Source organism: Carcharodon carcharias, chromosome 5 (genome assembly GCF_017639515.1).
Source record: "Carcharodon carcharias isolate sCarCar2 chromosome 5, sCarCar2.pri, whole genome shotgun sequence".
Lineage (NCBI taxonomy): Eukaryota > Metazoa > Chordata > Chondrichthyes > Lamniformes > Lamnidae > Carcharodon > Carcharodon carcharias.
Genome location: NC_054471.1, coordinates 15,463,299 through 15,481,467, shown reverse-complemented (window position 1 = coordinate 15,481,467; position 18,169 = coordinate 15,463,299). Strand labels below are relative to the sequence as shown.

The window sequence follows — 18,169 nt, the reverse complement described above, 5'->3', positions numbered from 1 at the left end:
GATTAGCGGATGCTCGTCTACAGTCTGGAATAGACTGGTTAAAATGCTACCTGGACTCCTTAAATGACAAGGATCGGAATAAGGTTAAAGAATTTGAGAGTTCCACCAGTTTTAGATTTGGAGATGATAATACACTAAAATCTCTTAAAAAGGTAGTGATTCTCTGTAAGATAGCTGGAGTTAATCATTTCATCAGCACGGATGTAATGTCTAGCAAAATCGTTACTGTTGAGCAGGTCATGAATGAAGAAAGCTCAAATGAAACTGGACATGGAAAATGACAAGGTATTTGGAAAACCTGTGGATTTACAATTTACACAATCTGGACACTACCGTATTCCTTTAATGAAACCTAGCTTTTCTACTAAGGATATTAAAATCCTTAATGTCCTTATTAAGGACTTTAATGTTCTTAGCATCAGGGGAAAGAATTTAGAAGACAAAAAGCTAATTATGTTAAAATTGCATTCGTAGTTTTCCCACCCACCAAATGCTTGGGAATGCAAGTCCATTGATATTAAAGCTGCCTTTTTGCAGGGACACAAACCTCAAAAGGGAAGTTTTTCTCCATTCACTCAAAGAGGTGCCAAATGCAGAAGGGGCACTCTGGAAGCTAAATAAACGTGTACATGGTTTAAATGACACCTCCAGAGTTTGGTATTTCTCAGTGATGTCAGTTTTGTTAAAGTTGGGCTGTCTTCAGTATGAAGTAGATCCAGCAATTTTTTTATTGGCACCATGGAGGGAAACTTTCAGGCATCTTTATGATGCATGTAGAAGATTTTTTGCGGGGTGGTAGTAGTGAATTTGAAACGGTTGTCATTAATGGGCTCAGAACAGAGTCAGATATCTGGTACGTTTAAATACATTGAATTGGAAATCAGGCAGAGCAGGTCACACATCTTCTTACATCAGCAATCCTATTTAAAGAACATCAAGCCCATTGCAATTAGTCGTGGTTGGACCTCCCAGAGAGATACAGCGGCTTCTGAAACTGAAGAGGAACTCAGAAATCTAGTTGGGCAACTCAATTGACTCGGCAAACAAACGAGCATTCAGACTTGACTGCCTTAACGTTTCTAAGGCGTACGTGTCCTGCGTCCCATCAACAGTTGTCGTGCTCAGGTTACCGTCAGGTCTGGGCGGAACTTGTTCTGTTCTGCGCTCGGGCGGGGTCTGCGTCCTGGCACTGCAACAACCTGCTGCTGGAGGACGAGCGGTTCCTAGACTTGTTCCATCATTTCTGGACCAGGGGGCTTCCCGTCTTTGAGGATAAGGTGGGACGTGGGCAAGGCTCATGTCCACATCTTCTTTCAGAAGTATGCGAGGGGGTTGATAAAGAGGTGGAAATCCAGAATCGAGGGGTTCGAAAAGGCGATAATCTACCTGGAGGCATGTCACGGTCAGCCCAACGAGGACCCAGCCCTGCGGCTGGCGTATGAAGAGAAGAAGAGCGTGCTGCAGGACCTGCAACTCTCCGGGTCCCACGGCGTGTATGTGAGGTCACAGATCCAGTTCCTCCAGGACCGAGACCGCAGCCCTCCCTTCTTCTTCTCACTGAAAAAAAGGCACGGGGTCCATCAGCAGCTCCTTGTGCTACGGGCCAGTGATGGTTCCCTTGCCTAGGATCCAGAGGTCATTAGGTCTCACGTCTGTAACTATTACACTGCCTTGTTCTGTGCGTATCCATTCAGCAAGGATACTCAGAGTTCTGTGGGAGGAACCGCCTGGAGGGCACAAAAAGCCTTACTCCCCTAGTAGTCTGGGGTAGCTGACTGATGTCCTCAACGGCCTCTCTAGGGACAAATCCTCGGGGCTGGACGGGCTGACCGTGGAGTTCTTTAGGGCATCCTGGGAGCCCTGGGGAAAAACTATGTGGAGCTCCTGGGGGAGAGTATTACGACCGGGGAGATGGCCCGTCTTGTAGGTCAGGGTCATGATCGCCCTGCTGCCTAAGAGGGAGGATTTCTGCCTCATTAATAACTGGCACCTGGTCTCCCTCCTCAGCATGGATTGCAAGGTTTTCACCAAGGTGATGTCTTCTCGCCTTGGCAACGTGCTGGACCACATGGTCCACCCTGACCAGTCCTACACAGTCCTGGGCCAGACCATATGCGCCAACATGCGTTAACCACATATCCCAGAGGACTGGTCTGTCAAGCGCCTTCATGTCTCTTGACCAGGAGAAGGTGGTCGACAGAGGCTATGGGCCCTGACAACAATCCGGCAATAGTACTGAAGACTTGTGGTCCAGGACTTGCTGGGCCTCTAGCCAAGCTGTTCCAGTACAGCTGCAACACTGGCATCTACCTGGCTATGTGGAAAATTACTCAAGTATGTTCTGTACGCACAAAGCAGGACAAATCCAACCTGGCCAATTACCGCGCCATCAGTCTACTCTCCATCATCAGTAAAGTAATGGAAGGGGTCTTCAACAGTGTTATCAAGCGGCACTTGCTTAGCAATAACCTGCTCACCAATGCCTAGTTTGGGTTCCACCAGGGCCGCTCAGCTCCTGACCTCATTACAGCCTTGGTTCAAACGTGGACAAAAGAGCAGAACACCCAAGGTGAGGTGAGAGTGATTGCCCTTGACACCAAGGCAGCATTTGAAGAGTGTGGCATTAAGGAGCCCTCTCAAAACTGGAGTCAATGGGAATCAGGGGGAAAACTCTCTACTGGTTGGAGTCATACCTAGCACAAAGGAAGATGGTTGTGGTTGTTAGAAGTCAGTCATCTCAGCTCCAGGGCATCACTGCAGGAGTTCCTCAGAGTAGTGTCCCTGGCCCAAACATCTCAGGTGCTTCATTAATGACCTTCCTTCCATCATAAGGTCATAAATGGGGATGTTCGCTGATGGTTGTACAATGTTCAGCACCATTCACGACTCTTCAGGTACTGAAGCAGTCCAAATCTAACAAGACCTGGACAATATCCAGGCTTAGATTCACAAGTGGCAAATAATATTCGTGCCACACAAGTGCCAGGCAACGACCGTCTCCAACAAGAGAGAACCTAACCATTGCCCCTTGATGTTCAATGACATTACAATCACATAATCCCCCACTATCAACATCCTGGGAATTACCATTGACCAGAAGCTGAACTGGACTAGCCATATAAATACTGTGGCTACAAGGACAGGTCAGAGGCTAGGAATCCTGTGACAAGTAACTCACCTCCTGACTCCCCAAATCCTGTCCATCATCTACAAGGCACAAGTCAGGAATGCGATTGAGTACTCCCCACTTGCCTGGGTGAGTGCAGCAACCACAACACTCAAGAAGATTTTACTGTTGGCGAGCGGGGGCGGGGCCCGCTCACCGACACTTAAAATGACGCGCAGTGATGTCGGGCGGAACTCGCGACGTCACCGTGCCCCAGTTAAATTTTCAGGAAGGCGGGGACGCAGCAAAAGCAGCTGCGCACCCACCAATCTGTCAATGGCCAATTGAGGCCATTGACAGATCAATTAAAGTAATCAGTGGAACTGCCTGTCCAACCTTAAGGTTGGTGGGCAGGCCAGGAGCCCCGGCGGCAACTAGAAAAAACATGAAACCTCATCCACCGGCAGAATGAGGTTTCATGTAGGGGTTTAAAAATTTTAATAAAGTTGTTATGGAAATTATGAACATGTTCCAACTATGTGACATTTGTCACATGAGGGGAATTGTAAGGGAATTTTATTTTTCAATTTTTAATATTGTTGAAAGTTGAGGCGATTACCCTGAGGCAGCACTTAGCTTCAGGGAGATGAGTGCGCTCTTTCATGCGCATGCACGAAAGAGCGGACTCTCGATTTTAGGCATTCCCCCCACCCACACAGAGAGTGCATAGCGCTTCCCTGTGGACGTCATGCTGGGCGGGCCTTAATTGGCATGCCCACGTAAAATGGCGCCACGGCGCCGATCGGAAGCACGCCTGCACACACCCGCCCATCAATTTCCCCCCCAAAGGGGGGAAAATTCTGCCCATGGGAATACCACCACCTGGAAGTTCCCGTCCAAGTCACCCACCACCCTCACTTGGAAATATATCACCATTCCTTCACTTTCGCTGGGTCAATATCCTGGAACACCTTTCCTAACAGCACTGTGGGTGTACCTACACCACATGGACTGCAGCGGTTCAAGAAGGCAGCTCACCAACACCTTCCCAAGGGCAACTAAGGATGGGCAATAAATGCTGGCACAGCCAGCAAAGCCCACATCCCATGAATGAATTTTTAAAAAATACCCAGTGCAGAGGCGGGTGCAAAGGGAGGAGGACCTCCTTGTGAAACTGCTCCTGAGCCTGGCCAGGTTGGCCATCAACAGGTCCAGGCAGCAGGCAACTGAGGTGGTCATCCAGCCCGACTGTTTGCCTCCCTTCTGCAGCTACGTTTGCGGCCAGTTGTCCCTGGAGAGGGAGCACGCGGTGTCCACGGGCACCATCGAGGCCTTCCGTGCCCAGTGGGCACTTGCAGGGATTGGGGTGTTTTATTGGCCTTTTAATCACATGTTAATTTGATGTTTGTACGTTTCCTTCTTTTCTTTTTGCGGTATCTCTTTAAGTGGCTGCTCTTTGAATTTGTCCCTCATTTTCTTTAACTTAGTTTTTCTGGTTGCTCAAAAGAGCAAAAGGGATAACAGGTGAAACAGGTTTTGTCTGTGGGGAGTTTTATGGCCAGTAATAAAACTCTATCTGAACAAGTCTGTCTTGGTCAAAAACAGAATTACCTGGAAAAACTCAGCAGGTCTGGCAGCGTCGGCAGAGAAGAAAAGAGTTGACGTTTCGAGTCCTCATGACCCTTCAACAGAACTGAGTGAAAATCAGGAGAGGGGTGAAATACAAGCTGGATTAAGGTGAGGGGGGGGGTGTGGTAGTAGGGACAAGCAAGCAGTGATAGGAGCAGATAATCAAAAGATGTCACAGACAGAAGAACAAAGAGGTGTTGAAGGTGGTGATATTCAACACCTCTTTGTTCTTCTGTCTGTGACATCTTTTGATTATCTGCTCCTATCACTGCTTGCTTGTCCCTACAACCACACCACCCCCCAACTTCTCTCCGCCCAACCCCCACCCCCCCCCACCCCCGCCCCCCACTTTAAACCAGCTTATATTTCACCCCTCTCCTAATATTCACTCAGTTCTGTTGAAGGGTCATGAGGACTCGAAACATCAACTCTTTTCTTCTCTGCCGACGCTGCCAGACCTGCTGAGTTTTTCCAGGTAATTCTGTTTTTGTTTTGGATTTCCAGCATCCGCAGTTTTTGCTTTTATTTTTGTTTTTAAGTCTGTCTTGGTTTTGGTCTTCATTACTAAACAACTATTGGAGCCTTTAACACTGCGCACGAGCCGTTCGTTTGCAAATTTCTGAAGGTTGGTGACTTCGTGCTGTGGGCCGTCAAGGGCAAATGCACCCTTTTGGAGCAGCGCTGTACTACTTGGCTCAGTGGAAAATCTGAGAGTGTGCTTGGAAAGTGAAGCTTGAGTTTTCGCGGAGATCCAGGGGAAAAGTACATCGAAAGGAGAGTGTCATGAAGCTATTAGTGTACATAATATTTTGGAAAATATTTTTCTTTTAAAATTTTAGTTTGCAGGTATGTCTTAATTGGATTAAAGCCAGCAAGTCTGGGTGCTTTGATGTGTGTTAGTTTGAGATGTAAACAAAGAGGGTGTAAACAGAGAGGTAGAGTGTATTTGCATTTTTTGAATAGAGCATTCAAGAAGTGGGGTGAACACTTGACACCTTTCTAACAGCTATCAAGCAATATGTTTATATTACTCATAAAATTGGTACAATGAATGGAGTTTTGATGTTAAAAGTTAAAGTTCAAAGAGACTGGTGATACAATGAGAACTAACATTCAATGGGGCTAGTAGGTATAACTTCAGTAGTTTTCAGGTGTGCAGGCAGAAGCAATGTAAGATCAAGAGGTAGCTGCAAGCCATCAACTGGCTCCACAGTGGAAAGAACCTCAGTATGAATTCGTAAGGTGAAAATGCTTTGCCTGGTGTTTTGGTTAAGTCTATGGATTGCTGTTGCCTTAATGGAGATTAGTTTGGGAATTTGTTAAAAGTTATGATAGTAGTAACTTGTAGCCAAGCCATGTGTATATATTTTAACCTGTGTAATTAATAAAATGTTTCATTTAGTTTAATGTAAAACCTCAAACTAGTGGTCTGATTCCTGAGTTTAGAGTCGCATCTCAAACTTAACACTTTAAACAACTGTCATAATCAATAATTTTAAGTTTCCCTCTGAGATTTTTAAATAACTCCACTTTACCAACTACATCAGTCATAACAAGAGATTGAAACCCTGGAAAAGGATCCTTGTTGAAGACGCCCGAGTGGAAGCTTTCTTTGGGAGAGAATCCCAAGGCGAGTTCCTTGAGCATGGAGATTGGAAGCCCTTGTGAAAAAGACAGGATTTCAGTAAGACCAGTTGGCTCATGGTGTAACAAGCATCTGGCGAGTTGATGAGAAATCCATGGACTCTGCTTTTGTGGCATCTTTCACCTGGTTTTGGACTGCAGCTTGTCCAATCTCGCCTATTAGTTTAAATACTTACCATGAATATTAGAGTATAAAAATAGATATTGTAAATTGTGTTTTCTTTACGAATTTGTATGTATCTGTAACAATATAGTTGAGATGAAGGAGCAGTGTAATTTGACACAATTACTGCTGTTTGTATGGAAATCTTTCCAACTTTTTTGTCTAGCATAATGGAGTTCATTTTTCTTATTTGATAAGTGTTTTGTTCTTTCTGTTCACAACAACACCAGTGGTTTCTAAAAAAAAGTTGGGGCCTATCAAGCCAGCTTCTACTCTGACATCTGACTTGCCCAGTAGTAACATCAGCTGGGACTGTAACATTGGAAAGTGTTAAATTCAAAAGGACTTGGGTGTCCTTGTTCATGAGCTGCTGAAAGCTAACTTACAGGTAATTGAGAAGGCAAATGGTATTTTGGCTTTTATTACAAAGGATTTGAGTGTAGGAGTAAAGATGTCTTACTGCAATTGTATAGAGAGCCTTAGTGAGACTGCATCTGGAGTATTGTGTGCAGCTTTAGTCTCTTTACCTAAGGAAAGATATACTTGCCATTGAGGGAAAGTGACAGAGATTCACAAAATTAGTTACGGAGGTGGAGAGATTTTCCTAGGAAAAACAATGAAATAGACTGGGCCTTTATTTTCTGAAGTCTAGAAGAACAAGAGGTGATCTCATTCAAACATACAAAATTCTTACAGGGCTCGACAGGGTAGATGCAGGAGGATGTTTCCCCTTGTTAGGGTGTTAAGAACCAGGAGACAGTCTCAGGATAAGGGGCAGGCCATTTAGGACTGAGATGAGAAGGAATTTCTTCACTCAGTGGGTGGTGAAACTTTGGAATTCTCTGCTTCAGGGGCTGTGAAGGCTCAGTCATTGAGTATGTTCAGGACTGAGATTGATAGATTTCTACAAATTAAAAATATCAAGGGATATGAGGATAGTGCAGGAAAATGGTGTTCAAGTGGAAGATCAGCCATTACCTCATTGAATGGCAGAGTGGGCTCAAAGGGCTGAATGGCCTACTCCTGGTCCTATTTCTTATGTTCTTCTGTTCTAAAGTCTATCTAGTGCATTAAGTACCTCCTCTTTCACCATGAACTGGGTAGTATTTTCTTCCTTGGTAAATACAAATGCAATACCTCAGCTATGCCCCCTACGTCCATGTTTAAATCCATCAGCAAACTAATTGAATACAAGAATACAGCCGCAATCTACAACCTCATGACCTGACATGTTCCCACTCTACCATTACCATTAAGCCAGGGGATCAACTCTAGTTCAATAAGGAGTGCAGTAGGGTATGCCAGGAGCAGGGTCAGGCATACCTAAAAATCAGGGTTAAATCTAATGAAACTTCAACACAGGATCACTTGCATGCCAATCAGTGGAAGCAGCATGCGATAGACAGAGCTCAGCAATCCCACAGCCAACTGATCAAATCTAAGCTCTGCAGTCCTGAAACATCCAGTCATGAATGGTGGTGGACATTAAACAACTAACTGGAAGAGAAGGCTCTACAAATATTCCCATCCTCAATGATTGCAAAAGACAAAGCTGAAGTATTTGCAGCTATCTCCAGACAGAAGTGCTAAGTGGATGATCCATCTCGGCTTCCTCCTGAGGTCCCCACCATCAAAGATACCAGTCTTCAGCCAATTCGATTCACTCCATGCAATATCAAGAAAGGGCTGAAGGCACAGAATACTGCAAAGGCTGTGACAGCATTCCAGCAATAATATAGAAGACTTAATCTCCATAATTAGCTGCGCCCGAAGCCAAGCTGTTCCAGCTACAGCACTGGCATCTACCCAGCAATGTGGAAAATTGCCCAGGTATGTCCTGTACCCAAAAAGCAGGAAGAATGCAACCATGCCAATTATGACTCCATCTTTCTACTCTCATCAGCAAAATGATGGAAACTGTCGCTGACAGTGTTATCAAGCCGCACTTTCTCAGCAATAATCTGCTCACTGATGCCCAGTTTGGGTTCCACCAGGGCCACTCAGCTCCTGACTTCATTACAGCCTTAGTCCAAAAGAGCTGAACTCCTGAGGTGAGGTGACAGTGACTGCCCTTGACATCAAGGCCGCATTTGACCCGAGTGTGGCATCAAGGAGCCCTAGCAAAACTGGAGTCAATGGGAATCAGGGGGCAAACTCTCCACTGGTTGGAGTCATGCCTAGCACAAAGGAAGATGGTTGTGGTTGGCGGAGGTCCATCATCTCAGTCGCAGGTCATCACTGCAGGAGTTCCTCAGGGTAGTGTCCAAGGCCCAACTATCTTCAGGATCAATGACCTTCTCTCCATCATAAGGTCAGAAATGGGGATATTCGCTGATGATTGTGCAATGTTCAGTACCATTCGCGACTCCTCAGATACTTAAGCAATCCGTGTCCATCTGCAGCAAGACTTAGACAATATTCAGGCTCGGGCTGATAAGCAGCTAGTAATATTTGTGCCACACAAGTGCCAGACAATGATCATCTCAAACGAGTGAGAACCAAACCATCTCCCCCTGACATTCAGCAGCTTATCATCATTGAATTCCCCCACTGTCAGCATGCTGGGGGTTACCATTGACCAGAAACTGAACTGGGCCAGCCATATAAATACTGTGGCTACAAGATCAGGACAGAAGCTAGGAATTCTGCAGAGAGTAACTCCCCTCCTGCCTACCCAAAGCCTTTCCAACATTTACAATGCAGGAGTTAGGAGTGTGATGAAATACTATCCATTTACCTGGATGAGTGGAGCTCCAACAACACTCTGGAAGTTCAATGCCATCCAAGACAAGGAAGCTCACTTGATTGGAACCCCATCCACCAACTTAAACATTCACTCCCTTCACCACTGACACATGGTGCCAGCAATGTGTACCATCCACAGTGTGCACTGCAGCAACTCACCAAGGCTCTTTCAATAGCACTTTCAAAATCTATGACTTCCATCACCTAAAAGGGCAAGGGTAGCAGATGCACAGGAACACCACCACCTGCACTAGCAAGGAACTCTGTCCAAACTCTAATTAGGTGCAACCTGATCACCCTCTAAGGGGCCATATCTCCCCCAAAATGGGTCCCAATGTCCCAAGGGTCTAATGCCTTCTCTTCTGCACCAACTTTTCAGTCACGCATTCATCTACTTTATCCTCCTATTTCTATACTTGCTTGCGCATGGTACAGGGAGTAATCCAGAGACGGCTACTTTTGAGGTCCTGCATGCTAATTTACTACCTAGCTCCCTAAATTCAGACTGCAAGACCACGTCACTCTTTCTGCCAAGTTGTTCATACCTATGTGAGCATGGCTACTGACTGTTCATGCTCCACCCTCAGGGTGCTCTGCCGTCATTCAATGACGTCCTTCACTTTGGCACCAGGGAGGCAACAAACCATCCTGAATTCACAACTGTGGCCGCAGCAACACCTGGCTACTTCCCTACCTATCAAATCTCCTCTTACTACTGCTCCTCCAGTCTTCTTTGTGCCCCCTTCTTCAACTGAGCCACGCATGGTGCCATGAACTAGGCTCAGGCTGCAGTCCCCAGTTAAAAATCACTCTCATCGGTATACAGAACTTAATTGGAGAGTGGGATGCACACAGGGGACGACTGCACTACTTGCCTGTTTCTTCTTTACTGTCTGGTGATTCCTCATTCCCCCTCTCCCTGCGCAGTGTTAAGCTACAGGGGTGACCACATCTATAAATGAGCTATCCACAAAGTTCTCAATCTCATGGATGCAGCCCATAGACACCAGCTGCTGTTCAAATTCCAAAACCTGGAACTTTAGCTGCTTCAATTGACAGCACCTCCTGCACAAATGCTTATCTAGGATACGGAAGCATCCTGAAATTCCCACATAGCATAAGATGTGCATTCTAGACATTGGAGCAGCTTTTTCATTCCCCTATCTATTAGTTCATAAACCTTGCAACCAATAAACCTTACTACTGCTAATAAACCTCATTATGCTGCTAATAAAATTGATTATGAAAGTCCTTCAATTTAAGCAAAATATTATTTCATATCATAAAATTAAAGATAGATATAGAATGCTGTATCTCTTGTAAAATAATTTGAATTGATTTAGAATCCAACATAACTTAAAACCAAAGTTCCGATCTAGGTCCAGAGCAGAAGTTAGGCAGATTAATTGATCAAGGCTGTAATCTGGAGCAAAATTCAAATCTACCAGGTTTCTATCCAACATTGAATTTCAGTGGGTCAGAAGCAAGAAAGAATTCTACATGCATACCACTATGTTAAGAGGATATATCTGGAGTTCTGAAGCTACCCTGTGAATTCCACCTCCTCTGCTTATAAAATCTCAATGAAAATCTTCCTAGACAACAGCTGTATCTTTTCGAAACTAAGACAGGTGATCCTGAGGAGCAGCATGGCACCACTCCGACATTCTCTAGTAGACTGCGCTGAACACTCCTGAAGCACTCTTCTAGATGTGGGATACCTGCCCCAACCAAGTAAATCATCCTGTCACAGGAATTGGAATGGGGTCTTTGGTTCGTTCCATGTGTTGCAGGGAATTCCACTGAATTGCTCTTAGGACAGCAGGGTGAATCCAGTGGAATTTCAGCCCTCGCTGGTCCATGGACAGAACACTGTCTTTTCACTTATTAGACCTGAGTTCAAGGGCAACCCACAATAAGGCAGTATCAAATTCTTATCTGCAAGGAAGTCAATGGTTATGGGGGGCAGGCAGGAAAGTGGATTTCAGGCCACAATCAGATCAGCCATGAAGTTGTTGGATGGTGGAGCAGGCCTGAAGAGCCAAATGGCCTACTCATGCTCCTATTTCATATATTCTCATTTTATTGTTTCTGTCTCTACTCTCTGCACATTGTTACTGCGCTGAGTAAAGTCATTGTGACACAGTTTCAACACAGTCCCTACCGGGCGTTGGATCATAAGACAACGAGTCATGATTGGACACTAAGTTGGCAAAATTACTCAGAAAACTCCAAGTGAGCTAGTTTAAGAAAGGAAATATTATATTGCTGTAGAATAATGTGTTCTAGGAACACAGGAACAGGGGTAGTTCAATCAACCCCTGAGTCTGGACCACAAAATTGTCAGTCATGGCAATTTGACATGTGCACACAAGAGATTGGGCTCCAGGCGTATTGTCAGAGCAAGAAAGAGTGCTTCTGGCCATGAAATTCTTCATCAAGTAGTGCCTGATGGGGCAGCATGGGTGATTTTTTTTGTATATATTAATGCCTGATATGAAATGTTTAATGCTAAGAAACTCCAAATCTCATTTCCTGCATATCCAAAAGTTGAAAAAAGAATCAATTTCTCAATACTAATATAATGAGCAGAATTATTCATTAAGAAAACAAATATTATGACATACCTCATTAATATTTTTCCCTGTGATCGCAATGTCATTTTTGTATCGCACAAAGAACAAACATAGGCCATCAAGGCACACGCTGGATAAATTGCCCAGAAATAATCTCATCATTTTGGATCCTTTCGTAATCCCAGCAATAATTCGTCCACTTTCTAAAAATAATATATTATTCATAACATTAGCCAAACTGCATTTTTACATGATCTAGCATTACAAGCAAGGCTAGAGTGTAAATTTCAATCTTCATTGACAAGTGATGCAAAATCAGAGCATAAGAAATAGGAACAGGCGTAGGCCATATGACCCATCGAACCTGCTCTACCATTTCCTGCCCACTCCCCATATCCCTTGATTTCCTGAGAGATCAAAAATGTATCTATCTATCCCTTTCATAAACATACTCATTAGTTTAGCAATCCACAACCCCACAGGATAGAGAATTCCAAAGATTCACAACCCTCTGAGTGAAGAAATTTCTCCTCATCTCGTTCTTAAATGATTGATCCCTTATCCTGAGGCTGTGTCCATGTGTTCCAGATTTCCCAACCAGGGGAAAGGATCTTTTATTGTCAAGCCCATTCATTCAGAATCTTGAAAGCTTCACCTCTCATCCTTACCTTCAGAGAGTATCTGCCCAAGTTACTCAGCCTCACTGTAGGATAACCCTCTCATCCCAGGAACTAATCTAGCAAACTTTTGTTGTGCTACCCCCAAGGCAAATATATCTTTCTTTAAATATGAACCAAAATTGCGCATAGTACTTCAGGTGTGGTCTCACCAAATTCTTATACAACTGTAGGAAGACTTCCTTGTTCATATGTTCCAATCACCTTGCAATAAAGGCCAACATATCTGCCTTCCTAATTGCTTGCTAATTTCTTGGGTTATGTGTACAGGTGCACCCAACTCCCTCTGAACATTGTAATTTACAATTTTCAAACCTTCTTAAAAAATTCTGCCTTTCTGTTCTGACTGCCACAGTGAAGAACCTCACACTTCACCACATTGTATTCCATCTAACATTCTGTTGCCCACTCACTTAACAGGGAATAGAGACTTGACTTAACATGTTCTGTATCTCTTTGTATCCTTCTTACATCTCAGGCTTGTAGCTTTGTATCTTCAGCAAATTTGCCTCTTTATCTAAGTCATTAATGTAGACTGTAACTAGATGAGGCCTCAGCATCAATCCTTGCGGTACTCCACTTGTTACCGCCTGTAACATTGGCCTTAACATTCAGCATGTTAAGGCTGATCCTGCTGCTCCTCCCAACCCTTGATTCTCTAACATGAGCAGCAATCAAGTTTGAAGTAACGCACCATTTACATGGCCCAGTTGCACCAATGACACCGGCATGTTGAAGAACAAAAAAGCAAATGAACATTCAGCATTGAAAAGAACAAGCCACCTACTCTTTGGTTCTTTTTAACCTTGCTATTGATCTATCTCAGATCCTCCAGTCTGCAGACCAGCTTCTTGCAACCCTGTCTGGACAACCATGACTTATGGGAACTCAGGAAATTCAACCAAAAGCAGAAGAGCCAGCTCCTTCCTCCTGTATTAGCATAGAAGCACAGGCCAGTGTCTACTGCAAGTTGTATCAACAAATTAATAAATCTGGTAATTTATAGGCTGGTTCCAGAAAGCATTATGATCAATGCAGGGGATTGTTGTAAAAGTCCACTGGTTCCTTCCTTCAAGGGAAGAAATCTGTCCAAGTTGATCTGGGCTACACTTAATTCCAATCCCACATTATACAGTCAATTCTTAGTGCAGTCAGGATGCCTCGTAACACATGACGAACATTTCCTTGCCAGAGTCACTCACATCCCAGAAACTAAGTTTTAAAAAAGGTCTATCCCATCTCCTCACATGGCTTGGTGTCAAGTTTTGTGAAATGACATGAACATAGGACTGAGGAGCAGGAGTAAGTCATTCAGCCCATCCAGCCTGCTCCACCATTCAATAAGACCATGGCTGATCAGATTCTGGTCTCAACTCCACTTTTCTGTTTGCCCCCCCGCCCCATAACCCTCGACTCCCTTATCTATCATAAATCTATCTAAATCAGCCTTGAATAAATTCAATGACCCAGCCTCCACTGTTTTCTGGAGAGGTGAATTCCATAGACTAATGACCCTCAGAGAAAAAAAAATTGCCTTCATCTCCATCTTCAAAGGGAGATCTCTTATTCTTAAACTGTGTCCCTTAGTTGTAGTCTCCTCCATAAGAGGAAGTATCCTCCCAGTTCCCACCCTATCAAGTCCCCCCAGGATCTTATATGTTTCAATAAGATGATCTCTCATTCTTCTGAACTCCAATGGGTATAGATCCAACATTAATATAATCATAAGATCATTCCCAAGAATAAGTCAAATAAACCTTCTCTGAACTGCTTCTAATGCAAGCATATCTATCTTCAAATAAGGAGACCAAAATTGTACACAGCATTCCAGATATGTTCACACCAAGATGCTGTACAGCTGCAGGAAAACTTCCATACTTTTATATTCCATTCCCTTTGCAATAAACACCCAACATTCTATTTGCCTTCCTAATCACTTGGTGTACCTACATATTTTTGAGATTCATGTACCAGAACAACCAGATCCCTCTGTAGCACCACATTCCTCAATCTCTTACTATTTGAATAATGTACTGTTTTTCTATTCTAGCTGCCAAAGTGAACGAGTTCACATTTTCCCACATTTTATTAATCTGCCAAATTTTGCCTACTCACTTAATCTATCTATATCTCTTTATAGACTCTTTACCTTCTCTTGAAAACTTACTTTCCTACCTATCCTTGACAACTTATTTTCCAACCTATCATACAGTGAGATGTTGTACTTTGTTAAAAGGTGCTACATGAACAAAAGTTGCTGTTGGAATATGCCCTGGAATCTCAGCCAATGTAAAGCTCAGACCAAGCATAATGGCTATTGTCCTCTTTTTCACGACCAAAGTTGAGAAAAATCAAGCCCACGTTCCCTCGTGCTTTGTTTTATTGGGAAATCAATATAGGTACCTATGAGGCTCAAGCTTTGTTCAGAGAGACAATCTGATTCTCAGAGACTTGAAACACTTGAGAAAAGATGACTTACAGGTTGTAGAAAAGCATGTAGGATTAATGTAAGATCAGGAGCTAAGAGGAATGGGATCCTTGAAGAATTGGCTAGGCACCCAGGGCTCAAGAAAGAAAAAGCTGTTTTTGTTAGTGATCGAATCCAACTGGCCTGAATTGGAGAAGAAATAGAACTAAGAAAGTATCACTTAGTAAGAGAGAAATTATCAAGAAAGGAAAGAAATAGGCAAAAAAATGAAAAGGTTAGAGAAAGAGATAAATCGATAAATTGAGAAATAGATGAAAAAACTCGAAATGGAGCATGAGTTACAATTAAGCGAACTTGAGTTAACAAGAAATGAGACTGATTCAGAGAGAACGTCTTAATTTTGATTTGGCAAAGGACTTTCACATAGTAACTGAATTTAGTGAGGAGCGAGTGGCAATGTGCTTGATGTCACTCGAGAAAATTGCTATGTTCCTACAAAGTGCTTTGGTAGGAAAGGCTTTGCAAGTGCAGTCATCTCTTTCAATACAGCAATTGTGTAATTACGAGGATGTAAAGATTGCTGTACTCAGTGTGTATGAGTAGGTGCCAGAAACCTACAGGTAGAAATTTAGAAATTTGAGAAAGTGAATGGGCCAGAGATATGTAGAATTTGCCAGGGAAAATGGCATGCGATAGGTGGTGTAGTTGATAAAAGTGGAACACAACTTTGATAACATTAGGGAGGTTATTCAAAAATAGTGTCTCTTTGGGGTTAAGGTCTCACCTGGAAGACCACAAAGTTCATAAAATAAGAGAAGCCTCAATAATGGCAAATGATTATGAGTTAACTCATAAGATAGTTAATAACACTTTGGAACCTTCCAGAGAAACTGGAATGAGAGGGAGACCGATAATGAGAAGAGGTCAAGGTCTGCTGAGAAAGAGGCAGAAGGTGAAGACTCAGGACTTTCTCGTGTTAGCAGCAACAAAGGTTCAAAGGACAGGTTTGATTCAAGGGGACTGACATGATACTTCTGTCAAAAGAAAGGGCATATGAATGTTGAATAATTCAAGATAAAAACCAAACCTGTTGCATTTGTCCAGCCGAGGGGTGTTCTCCAGGTGCTGATGCTCAGACTGGTAAAGTTCACGGCAGCCCCGGAGACTCCCCAACATTCACCAAGAGGATGAATTAGGTGATGGGAAGTTATAGGGATTTTTCGCTTGAGCGTTAAATGTCCCCACATTTATCCGGTGAAGCAGAGAAATCGATCATCATTAGAGATACGTGATCAGCACTGACACTGATGTTCGCAGATGACATGAAGCGCTCTCCAAAGGTTCACTGAATAATAAGGTATTGCTTCAGGATATCAATGGAAATTATTTATCCATTCCTTTGTATAAGGTTAATTTAAAATGTGGTTTGGTTACTGTGTATGTTGTGATGAAGCTGAAATACTTACCTTAATCTGAAGTCAGAGATCGAGAACTCCTGTTTCCAATGAACCTCGGGCCTTTTGCATATGCACCAGCCGGGAAATGGCCACACATGCACAGTTCATTTATTTTACCTTTTTCAGGCCAGGATCCAGCCCAGCATGCCTGCGCAGAAGAAAGGAAGTAAGAACAGCACGAAATGCAGGTCAGATGACTTGAACTGGAACGTCATTACCAAGGAAGGTGTGCCGAGGAACAGGACATGGGGAGCAGATCAGAAAGAGGTCCCAGAAGTCAACTTCAAATAAAGAAGCAGACCAATAGGCCACGAGTTATAGAGAGAGTTGGAAAGATCATACTTGTAGCGAAGCAGGCTTGAGAGAAGCCCTGAAGATCCGAGGAGGCAGCCAAATTTTGGTGGCTCCTTACTGCGGGCTTTTAGCAGCAATGGTATTCTGCTTGGCTTGGCTGAGGATCTGAAATTGTGCTTGGAAGGTGAAGTTTAAGTGTAGTCAGAGATCCAGGGGAAAGGAATCTCAGAAGGTGAGATTGAAAGGTGGGCCACTGTGTTGCAGCCATCCAAGTGGGAGCGATGTTTGGAGAAAATTCCAAGGCGAGATTGTTATGACCACACCAGGTATCAATTGCTGAGTAAACCAAATCCCAAAGGAAACTTGCCTTATGAGCCATACCCTTTTTTTGTATTCTGAAAAAAGTACAAAATGTGCTGATCTCAGCAGCAAGATGTCCAGTGACACTTTTGAGATTTTAAAAATTAAAAGTATAAGTTTTATTAGCAAGAGAAAACAAAACTTAAGGGCACAAGATTACAGTTACCCAGTTAAGATTAGTCTTACAAAACATTCCCCCAAAGACTGCCTATTTGGTCAGACCCACAAGTAAATATCTTATGGGCAACACTCCCTAATAGGTGTTTAACTATAGAACTCCAGTAATATTACCCAAAGCCAGCTGCTGTAGATTTAACACACAACCTCTTAAATTCTCTTCCATTCCACAGTGGAAATCCAAGACCTCAGCACAAGGCTGCTTTCCGCAGCCCAAGACTTTTCAGGCTTGACTGCATGGCTGATTCAAACTGCATCTTCTCCCAGCCTAGAGCTGTTTCCAGGAGATCTTCCTTACATAGCCAAGAGCCCACAGGCATTACCTGCCCATAAGCTCTCCACATTAACTCTAAAAAACCTTCTCTTCCCCACCCCCCCCTCCACCTTTCATCTCAGGTTCCATTGTTCTCACACCTCTTTGAAACGCAAATCCTTCCATATATCAAATCTTTCATGTTTCTATTTTGTCTGCTTTCAGGTCAATAAAATGTAATATATCCTCTTCCATTTACCCATGGAACTCCTGTAAAATGCAAAAATGTTTCTCGTCATCTATGACTTCCCTTTGAAATTCTAATGAATTTAGACTCATGAAGGGGTTGGCATGGGAAGCCAGCAGGTTGGAGTCAGAGAGTAGAGACATTTCTTGGGCTCACAGCCAGGAGTGAGGGAGTAGAGCCACTCCATGGGCACACATTCGGGAGTGAGACAGTACAGACTGTCTTTGAGCTTATAGTCAGGAGTGAGAGAGTACAGACTGTCCTTTGGCTCACAGTCAGAAGTAAAAGAGTGCAGACTGTCCTTGGGTTCTGTGGGCCTCACAGCCAAGAGTCAGAGAGAAGAGACAGCCCTGTGCAGCGGGCCATACTACAGGGTTATGCACAGTATGCATGTTGTATTCCCTCTCCAGGGA

At 43.7% G+C, this 18,169-nt stretch overlaps 1 protein-coding gene across 1 annotated transcript in view; it reads right to left on the bottom strand.

The window, feature by feature from the left end:
* The window catches only part of LOC121278115 (dynein heavy chain 8, axonemal-like), a 1,831,678-nt gene that overhangs the window by 1,779,892 nt on the left and 33,617 nt on the right, over nt 1-18,169 (bottom strand). The window contains exon 5 of the mRNA XM_041188200.1: nt 11,915-12,066. Within this exon, the coding sequence (XP_041044134.1) occupies nt 11,915-12,066 (152 nt within the window). The remainder of the gene's footprint in view (nt 1-11,914; nt 12,067-18,169) is intronic.